This window comes from Corapipo altera, unplaced genomic scaffold, assembly GCF_003945725.1.
Source record: "Corapipo altera isolate COAL_440 unplaced genomic scaffold, ASM394572v1 164, whole genome shotgun sequence".
NCBI classification, from domain to species: domain Eukaryota; kingdom Metazoa; phylum Chordata; class Aves; order Passeriformes; family Pipridae; genus Corapipo; species Corapipo altera.
Genome location: NW_020884969.1, coordinates 14,037 through 37,642, shown reverse-complemented (window position 1 = coordinate 37,642; position 23,606 = coordinate 14,037). Strand labels below are relative to the sequence as shown.

At 45.3% G+C, this 23,606-nt stretch overlaps 1 protein-coding gene across 2 annotated transcripts; it reads right to left on the bottom strand.

Moving 5' to 3' along the window:
* Positions 1-10,721: 10,721 nt before the first annotated feature.
* On the bottom strand, positions 10,722-22,675 carry LOC113957484 (gallinacin-8-like). Of its 2 annotated transcripts, none has more exons than XM_027665055.1 (5): positions 22,193-22,675; positions 13,929-13,935; positions 13,056-13,143; positions 12,500-12,633; positions 10,722-11,232 (listed from the first exon to the last, which is right to left on the bottom strand). In XM_027665055.1, exons 1-5 carry the CDS (start codon positions 22,279-22,281, stop codon positions 11,224-11,226), a joined length of 327 nt encoding a protein of 108 aa, XP_027520856.1. In that variant the 5' UTR covers positions 22,282-22,675; the 3' UTR covers positions 10,722-11,223. The 2 variants fall into 2 exon arrangements, with proteins under 2 accessions (XP_027520856.1, XP_027520855.1); XM_027665054.1 differs by lacking the exon at positions 22,193-22,675 and adding an exon at positions 17,149-17,286 and having other exon boundaries at positions 13,929-14,313.
* Positions 22,676-23,606: the final 931 nt, after the last annotated feature.

Below are 23,606 nucleotides of genomic sequence, written 5' to 3'. Positions count from 1 at the left end.
CACAAGCCACTTTGCCACCTTGGCCACCTATTCCAGCCTACCTCACAGGGATGTTTGGATGTTCAATCACTTCAGGTTCATGCAGCTCTTGGAGGATGTGAAGCAATATATATACTATTATTTTATTCTCACACAAAAATAAAATGTCTTCTTAAACCAACACCTGTGATCTTTGTTGTTATTAACAGTAATTTGGTCTGTGGTTTTGGCTCAAGGCTCAGAGGGTGATGAATTGTGTTCCAACAAGTGGGTACATGCAGTCTCACATATTCCCAACTGATTTGGAAAAGGGAATGGCTAAAACAGCAACCAGTTTTGATGATGATAATAAAGCATCCAAGATGACAAGACTGAAAGTTGAGTGTGAAAAACTGTAGAGGCACCTCTTGATGGTGAGTGATTGGATGACAAAATGGCAACAAATAAACACCTCCAATATTGCAAACTTTATATATATATATATATATAATGTATACATATTTATATATATAAATATGTTTCACTTTTCATATAAATATGTATACATTAAAATATATACATACACACATGACTTCACAAACACAGTGATGGGGGCTGAATTATCCCATCCCAGAAATAAGATTTAGGGTGATATGTAGATTGCTTTTTAAAATATCAGACCTGTTTTCTGTACTGATCTCTGCTTTCTGGTGACCAGTGACAGGACCTGAAGGAATGGCCTGAGTTGTGTCAGGGCAGCTTTAGGTTCAATATTATAAAAAGGTTCTTCCCCCAGAGGGTGGTTGGGCACTGAACGGGCTCCCCAGGGCAGTGGTCACAGCACCAAGGCTGCCAGAGCTCAAGAAGCATTTGGATGATACTCTCAGGCACAGGGTGTGACTCTTGGGGATGGTCCCGTGCAGGGCTGGGAGTTGGACTCGATGATCCTTGTGGGTCCCTTCCAACTCAGTATATTCTGTGATCCTGTGATTATAACTGGTCTTGTTCAACTTACTACTACACACGTGGATGATCTGTTCTACATCCCTCAAGTTTATCCCAGATTCTGGTTTTGGCTGGGCTGGTTACTTTTCATCACAGTAGCTGGTATGAAACTGTGGTTTGGATGTGTGCTGGAAACAGTGTTGATAATTCAGGGATGTTTTTGTTATTGTCAAACATGTTCTTACACAGACTCGAGGCCTTTTTTTGCTCCTCACTCCACCCCACCAGTGAGTGGGCTGGGTGTGCACAGGATAGCTGATCCCAACTGACACAAGGGATATTCCAGACCACCTGGTGTCATGTTCAGCAATAAAACCTTGGAGAAGAAAAAGGAAGGGAGGAAAACTCAAAGTGATGGCATTTTGTCTTCCCAAGTCACTGCCACATGTGACAGAGCCCTGCCTGCCCATGGGAAGTGGCATGGTGAATGATTCCTTGCTTTGCTTTGCTTGCACAGCTTTTTTTTCAGGTCTATTAATCTGTGTTTATCTAAACCCACAAGTTTTTTCACTTTTATTTTTCTGATTCTCTCCCCATTCCACCAGGGGAGATGTGAATAAGCGTGGGATTGATCCCACAATCTGAGGTTACACCACAACATCCTGAATAAAACTCTGGTATTAAATCTGAATGAATTCAGAACAGGCTGAGTCCCTAGATTTCCCTCCTGTCCCAATGAAACCCATCTCTAGTGTGTAAGTCACAGACATGTTACTCCAAACAGGGTTGTCTCCACTTCTGTCTCTAGATGCTTCACTTCATGCCATAAGGGTCTTGCATTTCACCCCAGAAGCCACCCTCACTTTAGGCTCATTCTTTCACTTTTACCCAGTTTCTAGGGAGCCTCTTGAGTGTTCATCTCACCTGTGCACTCTCCATGACCCCTGAGTGGAGCCTGGGGTTGGCCTTGTGTGGGATGACTCTCACAGCTCTCCTGTGCTGATGGCCCTACAGGGACCTGCTTCTCCCAGACGAGTTTCCTGACTTGTCTCTGTCCTGCAGTCACCCCTGAGAGTTCTTCCCAAAAAGTTCCTAATTAATTCCATGTCTACTGAGAATTTCTCTCCCAGGAAATTTTTTTTTCTCTTAGAGGGCTGGTGGGATGGCAGCTGGAATCAAACCCTTTGATAGTGTTCAAGCTATGGGAGAAGAGAGACCTTTTGGTTGACGTTTACCTTACAAAGCTAATGCAGGACCTCAGAAAACCTCCTCACTGATCACCTAAAGAATAGATCAGTTTTCAAAATGCTGATTGGAATATGGACTTTCCAAAGATTTGCTGATTGGTGACTTCTTCCCCTCACAGCTTTCTTCCATGGCAAGGACACACACTGGAGGTGGTCCCATGACTACTCTCGGACAGCAACTTCAGTTAATAATACTGGAGTTCCCCCACTGAAACCTGGTTTCATGCATGGGGAGCTTCTATTGAGTGCTCTGTGAAGGAGAACGAACACTGTGTACCTTCCACCCACTGTCACCTTCACTGTGTCTTTAAATGCCTGTGCCTCTCACCATCATTTTTTCCATGAACTTAATTTTGGGACAGGGGAACTCAACACCACTTCTTGCTGCCACCTGTTTATTTACTCCTAGACCAGAGGAGACTGCCATTAATTCAATTCTCCCCTTCTTCTCCGACAGGTTAGTTCCCCATCAGTTGTAATCAAAGGCAGGGAATCTCCTCCAAATCCAAAAACATTTGCATTCCTTTCCCCACAGCTCAGAAAATAGACCACAAGTGCCAACTTCCCAAGGTGAAAAGGCAATTTTCCAAGGCTCCTGAAAGATCCATGAGCCAAAGAGATGAATTTATTCTTTCTGGGTGATGAAATGCAATTTCTTCACAAGGACAGGTCCCATACAAAATCCTCCAACCCCACTCCTTTACTACCAGGTCAAATATTAACTCTTACAGACACCTCAAGATCAACAGCTTCCCATCAGTCACAGTTTTGCTGCTTCTCTGCACCCTGGAGACTGTTTGCCAGCATCTTCTCCTGGTGCTCAAGGAGAAGGAAGAAGTGGAGCATCTTGTCCAGGCTCCCATTCCCCAGTGCCAAGCAGGAGGCTGTTGTCAACCCAGGCACATTTACCTTTCCATGGAGGGAACCTGGACCCAGGACAAGTATTGCTTCCCTTCTCCAGCTGGAGCTGGGGGAGGGAAGTGAGGAGGACAGAGCTGTTCCCTCTTTCCTTCCCTGTCCCTGATGCTGTTTGGTTCCAAAGAGCACTGAACGATGTGTGGCGGTGTGGGCCGACCCCAAGCAGGGTTTGCTCAGCAGCCTCACCCCCCAAAACAAACACCCCTGCCCCTCATGGGACAGGCAGGAGGGGAATTATGCAAGTAGAAAAGCACGTTTTCCTTCTTCATTAAACACCGCATTTTTACAAGCAAACTCCACTCTTGACCATTTCCTTACAGTTGCCCATGTTTTATGATCACGGACTGCACCTTTTTTCCCCTCTTTTCGTCCATGATCTTTCTGGAAGTGGAGCTGAGGATGGGGTGCCTGTCTGAAACCTTGAGCAGATGCTCAGAGTGGTTTGGGTTGTGGGGTTGTGTCTATGTCCTGTCTCACAGAGCAGGAATCAAAGAGCTGCTCAATGTTCCCTAAAGTTTGGCTTAAAATTAGTTTTGAGTGCATAAACAGAGAGTGTTTTAATGTAAAAGACTGACTCCTCAAAACTTCTTTTCTCATGTTCAGGGGGAAAACAGAGGAGAGGTGACAGAACAACAGTTCATTTAAGAGCCTGTGCCCACCTCAGCTCTCAGAGCTCCCTGGCAGAGGTCTGAAGATCCACTTCCTCATCCCATTCTCCAAGAATTTCATCACAGCAACGCAACCCACCACTGGCAGTCTGGGAGGTACAAAGAGAGAGAGAAATATGGGCTTCATACCACCCACCATCTTCTGGGTGGTCTGCCCATCACATTAAACAGACAGATGAGGGTTTCCCTCCTTCCCTTGGACCTCAGGGGGCCCTGGCAGTGCTGCCAGTCCTGTCACTCCTGCCAGCATTACATTTGTCCAACCTGCTGAGCAGGGACAATCCTTCATGGAGCATTGGCAGGAATTTGTTTGCTTTGCCACCTGTATCCTCTTGCCCCTCCTCAAGCTCCTCATCTGTCCACAACAGTAAAGAGGACTTTTTGCTTATTTTAAAATCCTAGTCCTGATATATGGAGTTAACATGTTTCTATAAAAAACTGAAGCACTTCCATGCCCTACACCCAACTTGCAGCAGCCAGTTCACCAGTCACAGACCTCTCTGCCCTCTGTGTGCAGACAGAGCTCGCCTCCCACTGTTACTCTCCCTCTCTTCAGTTTGCTGCTCTCACTGAAGTAGTAAATAATTAAGCACCCTCATGACCTGGTTTCATTAATGATTCTTGGCTTGTACAGTTTGTCCAAAAAAAAAATAAAAATGTGTACTTGAATTTCTCATATGCCCCAGGAGTGGCATTGCTTGGAGACAAGCACAAGTATTAAGAGGCCTGCACAAAGCTCTGGTTACACTTCCTCTGGTCCACCTTTTCTACAACTGCTCCTTCACATGCACGAAAAAAAAATAAATCAGATTTTATTTTCAGATACAGAAATAGGTTACAAGGTGATGAGAGATGTGCAGACATGACACGAGTGGACTTGATATGTTGAATCTATGAAATCAGAGAGATGTGAGTCTTTTAATAACCACATCAGGAAGCTGAGTGACAGCAAGAGAAAACACCATTAAACCAAGTTCATTTGGGGCAAGAATAAACAGTTTTAGACTCTCCACGCAGGCTCAACTTTGGAAGAAAGCTCAAACCATCAGAGCAGGGTGTGGGGATTCAATGCCTGTAGCAGTAGTGAGTAACATGACCTTATCATTTTCAGGACAGAGCTCAAGGATTGCTGAAGGGGAATCAGGCTGCAGTCTCCTAGGAGAGCATGGCACAGCACACAGTGGTGTCCCTTCCAGTCCTCTCTGTCTAATGACTTTTTCTTTGGGGTTTGGTGAAATCCATTGCTAACTAAAGTCATAAATATAAAATACAGAGAGAAACTGAGTTCTGAACCACACTGGAAAACACCTGGGAGATTGGAGCTACTACCATGTCTGACAATTCCATAGCCAGGAGGGGGAATATCCACAACCCTTTCAGCCCTACCCAGCCTTCTTCAGGTGCAGCCCTACAAGTCCAATCCAAGCAAGGACTAAAGCTCTGATCCTTTCCTACATTCATCACCGTTATCACAGAATGGTTTGGGTTGGAAAGGACCTTAAAGTTCATCTCATTCCAACACCCTGCCATGGGCAGTGACACCTTCCACTAGCCCAGGTTGCTCAGAGCCCCATTTAGCCTCATCTTGAACACTTCCGGGGATAGGGCAGCCACAACTTTTGTGGGCAACCTGTTCCATTGTCTCACCACTCTAACAGTGAAGAATTTTTTCCTGATGTCTAATCTAAAACTGCTCTCTTTGAAGCCATTCCCACTTGTCCTGTCACTACATGCTCTTGTCTCCAAGGAGGAGGGTCTGTTCTCTCCTTGGTTTACACTGCGCTGCCTTTGCTCACCATGCCTGGTGGCTTGGGGGAAGGACAGGCTGTCACAAGACCATGGCCAGGAGCCATGGGGCACCATCAGTTCCGCATGGTTTACAGTCCTGTGGACCACAGGAACCCACCTCCCTCCTCCTCCAATCCCTAGTTCTCCCCGGGCGCAGCCCACCAGCTGGCATGGGGAAGTTTGACTGCTCTGCTCAGCTGGGAGCCATGGTCATTGCTCAAGTCAGGCATCTCCTAACGTGGTAGGTTGCAACACCTTCATACATCACCAGTCTCCGTAGTAACAGGGCAATGAACTAATTGTTCTTCAGGCAGCCACTCCTCCACCCCCTCGGGTCTCTCCCAGAGCTTTATAAGCAGAGACACCAACTGTGCTCGGTCTCGGACAGCTTCTGTTCACACTGGTGTTGTCTCCATTCCTGCAAAGTCTGTCTTCCTACCGGCTGCCAGCCATGAGAATCCTTTTCTTCCTCGTCGCTGTTCTCTTCTTCCTCTTCCAGGTTGCTCCAGGTAAGGCTGGAAATAGATGAGAAGGAGGCTAAAAGGGTGCATCTGCAGAGAAGTTCATTAGATCCCAGTGTCGAGGTTCAGATTACCTCTGTGCTCATGGAATCCACGACTTTCATATCAGAATTCGCCCTCCTTGGCCGTAGTCCTAATCTTCAAAATACTGAATTCAAGGGCCTTGATAGTCTTCCTCACAGTCTTTTTCTAGCATCTTGCATTCCACCCATATGATGGCACGATGGGAAAAAAAAAGATGCTCTTCTGTATTGACCTTGGCGCCAGGGAATGTTCCCATCTCATTTTGAGTGCCTTCATGAGGCATGTACAGAACATCCAGGGGATCAGGCTCAGTCAGCACAGGTTTAGGAAAAGCAGGTCCTGCTTCGCCAGCCTAATCTCCTCTATGGCCATTTAGTGAGTTAGGTATCTAGCTAGACTTTAGTAAAGCCTTGACACTGTTTCCCACAGCATTGTACTGGAGAAACTATCTGCTCCTGTCTTGGACAGTTTCATTCTTCTCTGGGTTAAAAATTGTCAGGGTGGCTGGGCCCAGAGAGTGGTGGTGAATGGAGCTACACCCAGTTGGGGCTGGTCACCAGTGTTGTTCCCCAGAGCTCAGTACTGGGGCTGGTCTTATTTAATATCTTTATCAATATACCCTCAGCAAATTTGCAGATAACACCAAATTGTGTGGGAATGTTGATCTGCTGGAGGGTAGGAAGGGTCTGCAGAGGGATCTGGATAGGATGGATCCATGGGCCAGTGGTGTGAGGGTCAACAAGGTCAAGTGCCAGGTCCTGCACTTGGGTCACAACAATCCCCTGCAGTGCTCCAGGATGGGGGCAGAGTGGCTGGAAAGTTGGAAGAGGACCTCGGGGTGCTGGTTGACAAAGACTGAACGTGAGCCAGGTGTGCCCAGGTGAGTGAGAAGGCCAATGACACTTGGACTGTACCAGCAGTAGTGTGGCATCAGGGCCAGGGCAGCGCCCGTCCCTGTGCTGGCACTGCTGGGGCACCTCCAGTGCTTGGGGCAGCTCTGGGCCCCTCAGACAAGAGAGACATGGAGGGGCTGGAGCATGTCCAGGAAAGAAAACGGAGCCGGAGAAGGGGCCGGAGCACCAGGAGCAGCTGAGGGAGCTGGGGGGGCTCAGCCTGGAGAAAAAGAGGTTCAGGGGGGACCTTCTTGCACTCTGCAACTCCCTTGCAGGACAAGGGAGCTGGGGGAAGTTGGGCTCTGTTCCCAGGAAACAAAGGGACAGGATGAGTGGAAGCAGCCTCAAGTTACACCAAGGGAGGTTTAGATTGGATATTAGAAAATTCCTTCCCCAAAAGTGTTGTCCAGCCCTGGCACAGCTGCCCAGGGCAGTGGTGGAGTCCCCATCCCTGGAGGGACTTAAAAACCATGTGGATGTGGCACTTGGGGACATGGGTTAGTGGTGGCCCTGTCACTGCTGTGGAAACAGTTGGACTCGAAGGTCTTAGAGGGCTTTTCCATCCTAAACAATTCTATGATGATTATATTGAGGCAATTCTCAGGCTGATACTTAAGGATCAACTCTGCAATGTGAGAGCTTTCTCTTCTCGTATTCCCACCCACACCTCCGGACTGTGTATTCTAGATTAGAAGACTTCCTGTATTTTTGGGAAAAAAGTGGTTGTGGCTGTGGGTCTTTACCTGAACTCTGTATTATCCACATGAATTAAATGGGTATGGAGCCCCTGCATCATTCCAGGCTATTTGGGGGTCTTTGGAGCAGTTTAAACTATCTCAATGACTGCTTTAGTTTGCAGTAGTCTCAAATTTTTACCTACTTTCATAGACCATCAAATGTCTGTCAACTCAAAAAAAGAAATATAGAGCCACTTGGGCCAAATCCAGGAACTTGTAGGAGCTTTAGACAAAGCCTGTGCTATATGATTTGGGATTGCTTTCTTGGACATTTCCTATTTTATGCATCACAAAATGTATTTTTCATGTCAAAAAAAACTGTGATCCCTGAGATGGCTTCAGGTACAATCCCAGCAGAGCCTCTGGGGAAGGGGCACAAGTTATTTAATATCTCTCCATGAAGACTTACACACAGAAAAGACCCATGACACTACGGTGCTTTTTAATTTAAGAGACAAGGGAAACTGAGGTCTAAAGATGGCTTTAAAATCACCTGAGTGACATCAAAAACACATAATCCTTAAATAACGTGATTAAGAGAGAGGACTTGAGAACCACTGGGACAAATTGATTGAAATAGATGGTAGATAGAACCTGCTGATAGGTAGTACATCTAACTTAGAATAAAGCTGTCAAACTTCTCAAATTGGAGATGAAGTCCAATCTGATGACAGGAACCACATACCATGTCACATAAATCCGATGCCTCGACTCTCCAATCCTCTGCTGTGACAAATGAACATGAATATTCTCTTGTTTACTTTCAGCTTCCAGCCAGGAAACCTCTGACACCGTCACCTGCCGGCAAAGCCGGGGTTCCTGCTCCTTTGTTCCATGTGCTGCTCCTTCGGTTGACATCGGGACCTGCCGTGGTGGGAAGCTCAGATGCTGCAGATGGTAAGAAGAATCCCTGCAAAGAAATGGTGCTGCACCAAGAGCAAATAGAATTAATGGGTTTTTCCCCCTTTTGGCATCATAGAGCCCCTTTTCCAGTGCCCTACGCCCTCCAAAAAACACCTTTAGTTGCCAGGGTGTGTGTCTGGCAGAAAAAAGGCAGAGCCTTGTGGTGTTAAAAAACTCCAGACTGCTCTCTCTGAAAAAGAGAGACTATTTACAAGGGTCTGGAGTGATAGGACAAGAGGAAATGGATTCAATCTGAGAGAGAGTTTGTTTAGATTAGATATTAGGAAAACATTCTTTACTGCGAGGGTGGGGAGGCCCTGGTACAGGTTGCCCAGAGAAGTTGTGGTTGCCCCACCTCTGGAAGCACCCAAGGCCAGGTTGGACAGGACTTGGAACAACCTGGGATAGTGGAAGGTGTCCCTGTCCATGGCAGCGGTTGGAACTAGATGGTGTTTAAGGTCCTTTCCAAGCCAAATCATCCTGTGATTCTATGAAGGGTATGGAGGGAAGTGAGGGGATCAGATACTTTCTCCAGTGTTGGTCTTTATTCTTAAACTAGTTTTAGTCTTAAACTGTATCCTGGCAGGTATTCTGGGTCATCAGCAGCCACAGTTGAAGAGCTGTGGCTTGTGGTGAGAGGTGGCAGCCACATCCTCTGTTTTATCTGGGTTGTCTTATGACCAGAAACAGTTCAGATCACAAGTATCTCCAGTTGTCTTTAATCCCAAGTGTTACCCTATGCCTTCAGCAGTCTGAGGTGTCCAGGTAGAACTAGTCTGGTGGATGATCTAAGCACCTAACTTTTCTTTGTAGGGCACCCAGTTCCTAAATTTGACACCTCACTGACCACTCAGACAAGAGCTCTGGACATCTGAGACATCTCCCATCTTTTGACATCGATGGATCCTGTCCTCGGTGCAACCCTGGAGAGCCTTTCCCATGGGGGTGAAGGCCCTCAGGAGCACAAGAAGATCTGAGGATGAGTTCTTGTATCCCGAAAAAGATATTTGCAGCTTCAACTCCAATAAAAGCAAGCTCCTGTGAAACCCCATTGCTGATATCTGTTCATGTATATCAGGGTGGCTTTTGTTGTTCTTATTGTCTATAAAAATCAGCCTGTAAATGAATTTTATTTAACTAAATCAAGTCCTGTTAAATCGTCCTGTGTTGCAGTAATTTGTGTGGCAACATATATATTAATAATTCCAAAAGCACGAGAGCCCATTCCTGCTGCCATTCCAGCCCAGAGCACCCGGGCTGGGCTTCAGGAGACAGGCCCAGTTCTCTGCTCCCCCTAAACAGTTACATCTGCCAGCCCAGCCTGAGATGCTGGGAATGGCAATGCAGGGAAATCCCTGGGTGGCAGAAGGCCAACTTCCTTAGGGGTTGAAACTGTCTCACCACATTCACATCATTCTGCTCCCGCTGTCTCTATTTCACATAGACCAGCACCATGTCAATGGAATTCTATTTCTCTGGATCCTAAACTAGTCAAACTACTTTTCCCTGTGCTCTGCTGTCTGGAGGTCGTGGACTATGTGTCCATCAGCCTGGAGTCTGTGCACCAATGCTCGTCCCCTCCAGACTCATCCCCTCCTTCCTCTCCCCATCCCTATTATCCCATGGTGCTAATGCAAAGGCCAAAAGGATTTGAGACAAGGGATGACTCAAAGAATCCATGCTGTCCATACCAGGAGTTGCTATGGATGGTTTCAGGACTGAATATGACCAGTTTGTGCCAGCTTCTTACAAGCCTAATTACAGTGGGTTTGGAGAATCACAGAATCATGGAATGGTTTGGGTTGGAAAGGACTCTGAAGATCATCTTGTTCCACCTCTTGCCGTGGGCAAGAACATCCTCCACTAGGGTTGCTCCAAGCCCTGTCCAACGTGGCCTTGAAGTTATTCTTGACTGTTAATGGTCAATCTAATAATGAACAGGGCCGAGACATATTCCTGTCTATGTGTGGGTTTGGTTCCTTCTTCTTTTCTTGGACAAGAAACCACAAGGCACATCTCACAATGACCCCAGGTGAGATGGGAGCCAGATCCTCCAGCACAAACACACACCAAGACATTTCCTCACAGGTATAAGGATCAAACAACACTCCTCTGGAGCAAGTTTACTAAAATTTATTGAGGTATGCAGACTATGAAGTACAAATACCCCCAAATGAGAATTCAGTGTGTCCCGGAGCCTTTGTCTTCTAGCACTATTCAAATTATTGCTAACCCTAACAGGAAATAAGACAAAGAATAGCTGTTCTGAGGGCCAGAGGAAGAACTTGTTCTGCATCCTCTCATGGGGACAGACTTCTGAATGTGTCTGATCTCTCTGGGATAGAAGCTGATTGACACAATATAATTTCAACAGCAAAACATTTTAAAAAATCAGAAATATTGTTGTTTTCTGGGTGGCTCAAGAATTGCTTTCAAGATCCTTCAGGTCCTTAAGGCTGTTTGTGGAGGAGTTTGTTCTGTTTTTGTGGTTCATGTTTTGCTGTGTCCACGTGTGTGTTAAATGCATATTTTCTGCTCAAAACTCCAGATTTTCTGATGGCATGATGCATCTCTTAAATTTCCAGAAGCTCTGCTTAGCCCATCTGAGATGTCAGTGGTCACTAATCATACTGCAAAATAAAGGAAAGAAATTTTCACATTTTGCAATCCAGGAAAGGATTTCAATACAAAGCACAGAAGGGACTGAATGAGCACCAAGAGCTGATATTCTTGGATCCAACTCTTCAGTGCTTGGTAGGATACTCACAGTCTTGCTGCTGCTGAATTTTAATAATAAATTGCTTTTCTATTTTACTTAATAATGAAGTTTGACCAGTGTCTGTCCCTGAAGCATCCTACTCATCTTGGAATCTCTGGTCTGGTAAGGAATTTCTTCTGCTCATGCTTTGTTTATAACATCTCTGCTACTAATATTGAACAAAGTTTAAATAAGAGACTCCAAAAATAAGAGTGCCTGTAGCATCTTACAGCACAAAAAAAAAACCAACAAACAACCAGAAAATGAAACGTTAGAATCAGTGGAGGCAGAGTGTAAGTTTTCATGGATATTTGTTTCTACACTTTCATATCAGAGTAAAGATGTAGGCTGAAATTTAGGATTCTAGTAAGAAATTCGAGGGGGAAAAAAATCCCCAAAACAAAATACAGAATCATGGAATGGTTTGGGCTGGAAGGGACCCTAAAGCTCATCTCATTCCAACCCCCTGTCATGAGCAGGGACACCTTTCAGCAGACCAGGTTGCTCAAAACAATGAGCAAATATTTTGGTTTAGTCTAAAACAGGAAAATGATGAAACTGGAGAAAATATCTTGCAGAACAATGTGACTTTCAGGTTGCTCTTCTGACTGTGAGACCTGGCAGGCTTTGCAATCTGGAACATGCATGTTTCCTACGAACCTCACCCAAAAGTCCCAGGTCTCCAGACAGTCTGCACTTGAAAGACAGAATTAACTCATCATGAGCAGTTTGAATCAGCTAATGGGAACAGCAGAATGAAAGAGTTCATCTCTAGCTAATTCATTCTCTCTGCCAAAGAGATTTCACTGTGATCTTTCCCACGAGGCACTTGAGCTGCACCATTAAGGGTACAGAGGGAAGTAGTGAGGAAATCCTCAGGAAATCCTGTATCTCAGTGTACAGAGTCTCTGCTCCCTTGCTGGAGGAGTTTTGCCTCTAAAGGGCAGACTGGGTGTATGAAAATGAGTAATAAACCCATTACCCCAAGAAATCCCTGGGAAAAAAAGGTCAGGTTGGACAGGGCTCGGAGCAACCTGGTCTAGTGCCTGTGGCAGGGGGGTGGAGTGAGATGAGCTTTAAGGTCCCTTCCAACCCAAACCATTCAGTGATTCCATGGATCATCACATCCATAAACTCACCACGGTCCTACAGCAAGGGACCCCTCGCTGGCAGCGCCCAAAGGACCTTGTGTTGGCTGGGGGACAAGGGTCAGTGGAACAAACACCCCCAGCCTGTTTGCACTGCACCTCGTTGTTGGGGGCACGCATGAAACCTGCACAAAGCAAAAAATAAACAACCTAAAGCCTTGATTTTTCTTCCCAAAAGAAGCTAAAAACAATTTAGGCTGCAGCATGACAGCAACGTTCTAGTCTGTCTATGGGCTGGCCACATCCACACCATTAAATTCCCTTATTTTCCAAACTGGGAGCCTTCAGTGCATCCAATGGTTCCAGTTGGTGTCTGTTCACAGATAAAGTGTGTCCAACGTACTGGAAGCATTAGTTGGCCTTGGGCAAAAGGGACTAAAATAATTTCTATTTCTACTTCTCTTTCTATTTCTCTTTCTTTCATTTCTATTTTATTTCTATTTCACTTCTATTCCTATTTCATTTTATTTTATTTCTATTTCTACTTTAGTCACTCCATACTCACAATTTTCCCTCTGCATTTCCTTACATTTTATGTAACTCTCACCTGAAGTGCCCTGGAGCATTAAGAGGAGAACAGCAAAGAAAAGGGAAAAGATCTTCATGTCCAAATTCAGTGCCACAAAATACAACAGCTACCAAGGAAAAATCAGAAGGAAGTTGAGCATTTAACCTGCATTTGTTATCATCCAGTACAAACACTATTTATGACATATAAGCTGCAGTTTGTTAATAAAAAATGACACTTATGCAATGTTTATAAATGTTCTAGAATAAATATATTGAAATACCAGTTTTTAAGGGAAGATATATTTGAAAGCATGTTGCATAAGAAAAAAAAATTATTTATGACTATAAAATTTAAAAGAATTAGGTTAATACTGTTAATTTCTTTCCATCAACTTCAGTGATAGTCTACACCAGCTTTAGTGAAGACCCTTTATTTGAATCCCATATAAATAACTCTGGATCTTAAAACTTCAAACAATTTAAAAAAATTAATTATCTTCCTCCAAAATTAACTTCCCCCCTTCTCCCTATAACACCTTTATAACATGAGCCAGCTGAAAGCCCTGAAGTGTCTCTCCACCACCATTTCTTGATGCAGATTCCAATTACCTTTTGAAAATAATGCAAACTAATACAATAATTATGAATCATCATTATTGACTGTAATAATCAGCCAAATGCATTATTGAAATACCAAGCATTGTACGTTTTAGAGATTTATGAGAATTTAAGTTATAATTAAATTAAACTTAATATAATCATACATATTGGATGATGAATTTCTTTTTAGAGAAGTAATGAATTTCGTAAAAAAATCATGTGGTTTTCTCCTCATTGGCTGAAACTGGCGTGGAAACTACACCTTCACCTCAGCCAAGAGGACTTCAGGAGAGGGGCCAGTCTGTCCTACCTGCTTTCTCCTAAAAGGTGGCTTCCCAAAGTGATGTCTTGCCCCAAAAGAACTGTCTTTATATACTCCTGTTGATGACAAAGCTGCCACAGACCAGCTGGCCAAGGACATGGACTTCTCACAGCAATTCCCAGCAGCTGAAATGTCACTTCCCAGCAGCCCAGGAGGAATGGTGACCGCTCATGAACTCCCTTCCCTTTCCCTGGCACATGAGTTGGCTCTTCCAAAAAGCCCCTGACACCACCCTGGTTTGTGTACAACACATCGATCCATCGTGGGCAGTGAAGGAAGTGTCCAGGGACAGACACACGCTGGAGGTCTCTGGTTTGGATCCAGCAGGGACCTAATTCCATGGGGCTGTCCCACTGCCATGTGCTGGTGCTGACTGCAAAGAGATCGTCCCTGAGGCCTGGAAATGCCTCCACAACCTCTGAACAGCTACATTAAGGAAGCTCAGTTTTTGGAATGACTCTTCTGTGTGAAAGCCAGGTGAGAACCCTCTGTGTTCATCAGAAAGTGGTTTGGGTTAGAAAGGACCTTAAAGATCATCTCATTCCAACCCTCTGCCATAGGCAGAGACACATTCCACTATCCCATGTTGCTCCAAACCCTGCCCAACCTGGCCTTGGACACTTCCAGGGATCCAGGAGCATCCACAGCTTCTCTGGGCAACCTGTGCCAGGGACTCGCCACCCTCACAGGGAAGAATTTCTTCCTAATATCTAATCTAAATCTACCCTATTTCTATTTGAAGCCATTCCTCCTTGTCCTATCCTTCCAGGCCCTTGTCCCATGTCCCTCTCCAGTTCTCTTGGAGCCTCTTTAGGCACTGGAAGGGGCTTTAAGGTCTCCCTGGAGCCTTCTCTTCTCCAGGTGAACACCCCCAGCTCTCCCAGCCTGTCTCCAGAGCAGAGGGGCTCCAGCCCTGGGAGCATCTCCATGGCCTCCTCTGGACTCGCTCCAGCAGCTCTATGTCTTTATTCTGGGGACTTCAAGTGGGGTCTCATATGAGTGGAGTGGAGGGGGAGAATCCCCTCCCTTGACCTTCTTGTCACACTTTCATTCTCATACATTTACCACATCTGTATTCTGCTTATGCCAGAGGAAATAACTATTGTTTGAATAAGTAAACTTTCATGGAAGCACCCACTCCCATGCACCCACTTTGTAGGTGGCCAAAGGAAATAAGCTCCACAAAACATGTTTTGATAAAATGTGTCCCCAGAGGATTTGGACCAGAGACATTGATGGCAGCACTGGTATAACCTGAACCCTGAAGGCACTCTGTGAGCCCAGAGTTGTGTTTTCATTATCACACCACTAAGAGTAGGAAAAAACCCCAACATTCCTGTACTCCAAAGAGCATCCTACCCAGGTCACCTGCCTCCCACAAGATGGCAATGAAGAGCTAGTGCTGAAATCCCTCTCCAGCAGTTTTCTTCAGTCCAGAGGACGTAAATTATTCTGGCAGCGGGGTTTTATGGATTTTCTCCTTAATTATACTGATGTGTATATTCACAGCGTTGATACGTGAGAGAATGATGATTTCTGGTAGGTCAACCTCAAAGCCTCCTGTATTTTCCAATCTGTTGTGGACTCCTGTGATGGACAAAAAACCAGCTGTTGCTCTCAAAATCATGTTGAACCTAACAGGTAACAGAGGAAGATCCAGGGAGAACGAGTCTGGGATTCCTTTTGCCTTGGAAGCAGGAGACAGACAATGATAAGAGCCTGGGGATGTGGGACACATTTAATTCCCTTAGAAACCATCAGTGTCTGTGTCACAGATGCCCCAAATCCTCTTAAGCCCAAAATGTATGATAGGAAAAATCAGAATAGGTGCTTTAACCACCCAAAAAGAACACACCTATCTTAAATCCCATTCCTGTAAAATTTAATCAATGGAATGTGTATATGTGCTCTTTAATAGGTAGGAATATTTGTTTCTATGATTTGGATTTTGGTTTTGTTCTTCAAAATAAAACCAACGAAAAGCTAGACAGTCAAGTGAGGAACTGCAAAGAGGTAGAAATAGACACTGTGATTATTTAAATGCATAAATGAGTTCTTCGAGGCACAGAGCTCTGAACTGAGCTTTTGAGGTCATCTCCTGAAAAGCAGCTTGAAATAGGATAAAATAACTCTTTCCTCCTGTTTTCCCACTTTGTGGCTGTGCCATCTGCCCCAAGTGGTACAACCTCAAATGTGAATAAGGACTGGGATAAGATCTTCAACTAATTAATTTTATTTGTTGTTATATTTGATGGAAAACTTACTTTAAATATCTTAATATTATAATTAAACTGTTATTTTAATTACCCTATTAACTCTAAATATTATTTTAGCTACTCAAGAAAACAGAAGTGACGCATTTTCCTGACCTGTTTCTTGCCAGTTAAACACATGTAATTAAAGAATAATGCAAATCAATTAATATTGTAATACTCTAACCTGAAAGCATTTTGACAGTTGAAATATTCATTTTCCTTTCTTTGCTGTGCTGCAAAAGATACTATGTGGAGCCCCAAAAATCACATCTTTCTTTTGTACAGACAACATTTGCAAGTACATATATGTATATATATATGTGTGTGTGTGTACCTGTATATATACATATTTGTATGTCTGCATATATGCATATATATATTTATAATTTACAAATGGTCTGAGAGAAATAAGGGTTGAATTTTCTAAACTGCTTTATATTTTATCCTCACTGAAGAATATGTAAATAGATAAAATCAATCCAAAGAGTCTAATCTGTGCTTTAGTCAGAGGATATTAATTTAATAATTGTTTATTTAAACTTAGACATATTCTATGATGATATTTCTTACTCTTCCATTTCTCTACAGCCCTCCTAGCAAACCCACACTAACAGAGATATATTTATGCATAAAATGTTTTAATATGAATGTGTGGAAGGACTCTTCTAAATCTCAGTTGGCTTTTTATCACTCAGCAGGTCACAGACTTTGTCCTCTGGGAACGTCCAGGTCTCAATTCCTTTTTTCACACTTAGACAAGTGCTGCTTGAAATGTCCCTGTGTCCTGTCCATCCTCCCTGGTTTGGTGTCCTCTCTCCTGACCCTTGTCCACCAGCCCCAGGGGGATATCTCAGCCAGTCCAAAGCAGCCCAAATCACTCTAGATTACAGTGTGAAAGCTACTGGGTTAAACCCTGTGTGTCCATATATCACCTCCATCATGCCACATCTTACCTCTGATGATGGGATGTCCCCAAGCAACCCGAGACCATACGGATCCTTCACTTTTTCTCTGCCATCCTCTTCCTCCAGTGTCCTCTGTGCAAATGGCAGGAAGGACGACAGACCTTTGGTACGGTTGCCCAATGTTTGTCCTCACAGCACCTCCACAATCTGCAGTAAAATCCATCCAGGAACAGCCCTGCTATCCATTCAGTGGCCTTGGACAGCCCTGTGGAAACCTGCCCGGACCTGAGTTGGCCAAAATCTACCTGGAAATCCAACCTGCTGCCAGGTGTTTTGAGCAGCAAAGTGGAGGGAGCTGCCTCTGCTCCCTCCAGGAATTGGGGCTGGGCTGCACCTCTCCCACCTCAGAGACTTCCAGCTCAGCAAGGACACCAACAAACAAGCCAGCTGCTTCCAAAGCCCCTGAAATACAAGGATAAAAGCACTGCTTGGAGAACCAGGGAGCAGAAATTCAGCTGTACATCTCCAGAGCAACATTAACATTTATCTGTGTTTCACTGACTGCAAAACCATGATTTATCCCACAAGGAGTTTACCCAGGTGGGAGCAAACCCTAGATTTAGATAACCTGAAGGTGGACATCTGAGCTTTTTCTTTCAGGGCACTCAAGCAGCTATAAAGCTGATATTTGGTCTTGAGGAAGATATTCTCAGCCCTGAGATTTCTTAAAACCATTCACAAAGAATTCTACAGAGAGAAACAGCCCATTCCTGTGCCCTTCCTTACCCAATTTTGCCATCCCTCCTGGGCAGCAGGGTTTCTGGTCCTCCTGGTTTCATGGTCAAGAAGGTCTATAAAGTAGAAGATGGTGACACTGTCATCAACACCTATTCTCTTACATATTTATTTGTATTGGTGTAGGACATTGTCTCAAGGACATAGTTGTTGCAAAGGGCAAATTCAGGACTCCAGGACTTCACAGCAGTTTGAGGTTCCTCCTCTTCCTTTAGTCCAAGGTGGTTTTAAGCATTTTTAGACATATGACTCAATTTAAGAGCAGCAGCAGCAGCAGCTCACACAAGTTCTGGGCTACTGCAGTATTGGGTTGCCTGAATCAGAAATAGTTTCAGCATCTTTTAAGAATCACAGGATCATAAAACAGTTTAGGTTAGAAGGGACTTTAAAGATCATCTTAAAGCAAACCTAGTTTTTTCTTTCACATAAAGAATCCATAATCTGGACATCTCTGCTCCAACCCAACATCACCAGTGCAGTTATTGTTCATAAAAACTGGTGTCACTCAGCTCTTTTCTCCAGTACCACCCCATTCAGAAATTTACCCTTCTTCCTGATATAATTTCCCTGCAAGTCCATGTTGCTTTTTCAAGCCACACATCTATTATAAAAAGGACAAAATGTTAGGAAGTGAAACAATGACCATGCAGTGGCTTCAACTTAGACAACAAAGCTGCACATCAAAGGCAGAACAATGATTACTTTCTGTGAGGGTTGTGAGGCCCTGGCACAGGTTGTCCAGAGAAATTGTGGCTTCCCCATCCCTGGAAGCATTCAAGGTCAGCTTGCATGGGGCTTGGAGCAACCTGGGATAGTGGTAGCTGTCCCTGCCCATGGCAGGGCATTGTAACCGGATGAGATTTAAGGTCCCTTCCAACCCAAAGCATTCCATGATTCTACAAATAAGGAGCCTGCAGGACCAGAAGGAGCAGTCACTGCATGTTCCCAGGTATTTTATGCAACCCTGTGGTCTCACGTATCTTACACAAACTTGGATGGTCCAAGATGGGTTGCACAAAGATCAGGGGTTTGTGGTGAAAGTAGTCTCAAAGTGGACCTTCATTTCTCCTTGGAAGAAACTGACATTCAGGAGAAATTTGGCCAGAAAAGGCTTTTTTTCACTGGCCCATGACTATGACTGTGCTGTCACATCCCCAAGTTTGGGGTTGGTGCACCCAGAGGAGAACAGATGGACAGAGCAGCATTGATCCTTGCCAGGTACTTGATTGTAGCAACTTTTTATCAAAAGACCATCTTTCTTGATAAAAATAGCTTCACTGGGTGCCTCCTTTAGCTTCCTTAGTGCCTCCTGTAGCTTTTGCAGGCAGCTCTGCTCCTGCAGCAGCCTGGCCTTTGCAGCAAAGGTTTTAGCTCCATGCTCAAGGCAAAGGCAAAGCAGATCCTACCTTCTGTCAGTCCTTTACACAACCTCAGGTCCAACCCTTGCAGAATGGCAGAGCTCCTGCATCCCAGTGTCACTGGAAGGCACCGAGTCCTAAAATTGGTTAGGTAGGAAAGGACCTTAAAGCTGTTTCTGTTCCTTCCCACAGCAATGTCTGCAAGGAAGGATGTGCCAGACAATCCCCCCGAGGGAGATGCTGGCCAGGGTGGTCTGGCAGTGACATGGAAAGGTGCAGAGAACCATCTCACTGTGCTGGACAAGGAGCTGGATGCTGCTGGCAGAGGTGAGGGTACCAGGTGAGGGACCCTGCAGTGCCTGATAGCCCAGCCCAGGCCAGAGGCCATCCCCCCTCAGCCCAGTAGCTGCACTGGGACCCCTCTCAGCCCAGTAGCTGCACTGGGACCCCCCTCAGCCCACAGCTGACACCATGGCCTGGGGCACCTGCATTCCCAGTCTGACTCCAGTAGCACTCAAATCTGCTCCCACCCCCACATCTCCCCAGTACCCTCGGCCCCTGCAGCACATGTTCCCCCTGCCCAGCTTTGTTTCCTGCCCCTGGCTCCGTGGCTGCTTTCTCAGCTCTGGGGCTGGGGAGAGTTTGGGTTCGTTCCCTTTTGTCCTGCAGTTTCCCAGCTGAGCAGCTCCCGGTCAGAGACCGTGGCTGGGATAAACCTTCTCAGCCCTCTGTCCATGGCTCACACCAGGCTTGGGTCCCACTGCTGCCTCCCTTGTCACCTGCTGAATCCGAAAAATTGGCCCAAAAGACTGCTCAGAGACCTTTTTTTATCTTTAAGCAGCAAGGTATCTGTTTATTAAACGTTGGGAACAAGCCAGCTCACGTGGACAAACTTGCTCAAAGGCTTCACACAAAATCAGCAGTTTTTATACAATTTTCGTATATGATTAAGTGCATATTCATGTGATTACAAAATCTATCTATGCATATTAATAACAGGCAGAGTATAGGTGGAGCTCAGGTGGGGCTTGGGGCGGTGCTTCTCTTGGCCCTCAATTTTGGTGGTACATCCATTCTTCCTCCATGGGTCTGGGGGCTAATTCTCATCTTCCTCGGTTTGACCTCCCTTCTCTTCTATTGTTTTCGACCTGCTCACTGAAGCTGGGAGAAGGCCTTGGCTCCCAGCCTGTTTCTTCTATTCAAATGTCTTCTTTATCTTACTGCATCCTTATTTATTACCTCTAGGCCTATTCTATGTTTCTTTTACCATATTCTTAAGTTTTGCTCCAGTAGATAGAACAGAACGAGTACAGATCATTTGGATATTCACGGCTTCTTAGCAGGCCCAGATTTCTTAGTTAACTCTTTTAGGCCTGGCTCCTGTTTCACTGCCACTCACATTGGTTTCCCTGGAGCTCCTGCTTTGTGGCTTCCTGCTCTATTTACTGTCCCTTCAGATAGTGAGGGCAGTCCTTGACCAGACCTCCTGAACTGAGCAGACCCTCTCCTGCCACATCCCCTCCCCCAGACCCTGACCCAGGGCCACCCCCCCGTCACCTCCCCCTGTGCACAGCACAGGTGCTCAATCATCCCCAGCTGGGGCTCCCTGGACAAAAAGGACACAGGGACCAGGCCAGTCCAAGCCAGCTCCTTTATTATCAAAACCTCCAAGGGATTCCACTGAAGCAGCTCATCAAGTTGGTGCTTCCTAGTGCTGCCTTTGATCTTCCTCTGGCACTTGGGCTCCATCTTGGCCATAGGACTGATCACCACAAGGAGGGTTTTTGTTTTGCTCAAGGACAAAGCAGAGGGAAATGTTCATGGCAGGATTGGAACAGGAATCTTGTTGATCAGGAAGTGAGGGAGTTTCTGAGTGTGGGCTGGAGTAACGCACCTTATTTCACCCAAATTTGTCAGCAGTTGGATACCATTGTCTTTCTGTGGCTTGACAGCATAAGCATTGAAACAGCATTTTGTGGACAGCCTTGTACTCTGTTCTTCTAAACTGCAAAGCCGTGGAGGTTCTTCCTTCCCATCGGCGTGGCCTAACGCTTGTCCAGCTCGGCAAGTGCTTCCTGCTTGGTAATTCTCTGCCAGCCCTCAGGGATTTCTCCTTTCCCCTGAAATTTCCCATTGTACAAGGTTTCTAGATCTTTGCTGAAACGACACACAAACCATTTCCAGTACGCTTGCATGGATGGATCAGGAGGAATTTTCCACTTGGAATAACAAGCTCCTGCTTTCCAGTATTCCTTGTAGGGATACATTTTGTGACCATCCAAGCCAAATTCACATTTACTTGCAATGCTGCTGGAACAAATTTCAATGGCCAGGTGGTTCGTTCCACGCCACTTCCGTCCTGTCAAAAATTCTGGTCGATGGAAGACAAGCTGATGGTGCCCATCATGTCCCTGCATGCTGTTTGTGCAGACAGCCCCACAAAAGGGACACTGCACCCAGCACCCTGAAAACTGCTCCGCCAGGATGATGTGAGGCTGCCTTTCAAACCAGCTCAGATCAGCAGCAGCAAATTTTCCCCTGAGCGCATCCTTCAGGGCAGCCAGTCCTTCCTTCACGGCTTTGTTCAATAACTCGATGTCTGTGATCTCCTGATGCTCGATGCACTTCAGGTCACTTCTGGGCAAGTTGATCACCTCTGTCAGTTCCCTACAAAATTCATCCAGCCAGAGAGAGGTTTTGTCCTCTCTGTCATTTCTGTCTTTGACCTTTTCAGTTGATGAAGAAACAGCTGACAGGATATTTCCATAGAGAACATCAAGGGAGGAAGCTAAAAACTTCTCCAGCCTCCTGTTCTCATCTAAACAGTAACTTGCAACATGTCTCTCAATGTACATCTGAAAAAACTTTTCTGGGTGTTTCAGGTACTGCTTGAAATACTGAAAATTTTCTTGTCGTGCCAGGAATCTCAGGATACAAACCTCCAGATTGGCTCTGTTGCCCTGGAAATCTGGGACTTTCCCTTGCATGTCTCCAGCGATGGCTTTAGCCGTCCTCTCACAGACAGCATGGAAGAGAGATGGGGCAATCTTTTGACAAAGGAAGCCAGCAAAAGTTGTGACAGAAATGGCTCCTTGGCAGGAAATCTGGAAATGTGTGAAGAAATCTCCTCTCTTGCTGATCAGGTAGGTGACTGGGTTATTTGCCTTCCGGAATTCTTTGTGCATGGCTTTAAACCTTTCCCCTACCATTCTGCACAAGTACAGGGAGAATTCTAGGCTGTAATCTCTGTTAAAAGTACACCTTATATTGCTGGGGACGGAGTTCACACCTTTCTGTACTTCACTGAGTATTTCATGCAAAAAATTTCGACTGTAATCCATTTTCTCCTGTTCCTTCTTATCAATGTTTGCCCTCACACACTTTATGATGTTGTCTGTGATGCCCTGCAAGTTGTTCACATCAGCATCAGGAATGTTTTCCTGAAAGTCAAAACCGTCAGAATATTCTTTCCTTGTGACATGTTTCTCCAAGTCCAAGGAAAATTCTCTGTGTTTGGGAAATGACCTGATCCGTGCATAAAACCCAGGCTCCTTAAAGTGCTCTACAAGGACTTCTTCTATTTCTGCATCAATATCCACCCGTTCTAGAGGGGGAGCAGCACGGGAGACTTCAGCAATCCACTTGTCCCAGACAGCAGTAAAGTTGTCTCTCAGTTCTCTCTCACTGAGGCTCTTGCCTTTGAGTGTCAGAGCCAACTCCCTGCTCCTTCTCAGGAGTTCATCTTCATATTTTGACTTCTTTGCATCGAGTCTTCTGGTTCTTCTGTAGTTCAATGAGATTCTCACATTTCTTTCGAGTTTCAAGAAGAAGAGACTCTTAGATCTTTCATCTTCAGCTCTGTGCTGCTTTTCCACTGGATCAGCATCTCACGGTCTTTGTCTTCCCTGAAATACTTTTCCATGTCTGTCAAGATGGCATCACTTGTCTCTTGCACGAGCCCTTTCAGGTGTTCTCTGGTGACTTGCTGCAAGTCTCCATTCTGAATTCTGTTGCCCAGTCTCATTTGTACCTCTGAGATGTGACTCCTCAGCCTCCAGGTCCATTGATTAAAGGCAGTTTCCAGTTTCCTGTACACAGCAATCTCCAGTGAATTCTTGAAGCTGAAAACAAAGTTCTCATTCAACAAAGCATTCCAGAGGTCACCAATATGAACTTTCAGGCTGGAGAGCCTCAAAATGCTGCCTTGTGACTCCTTCTTGGCAGCCTGGAGAATTTTTCTCTTTAATTGCTGGACGTTGTGGCTGTAGGTGGGGTTGGGTGGTGCCATTGGGGGGTTTCCTTCCCGCAGGTGATCTAAATAGTGAACGTGGGTGTTCACATCAAAGTGGATGA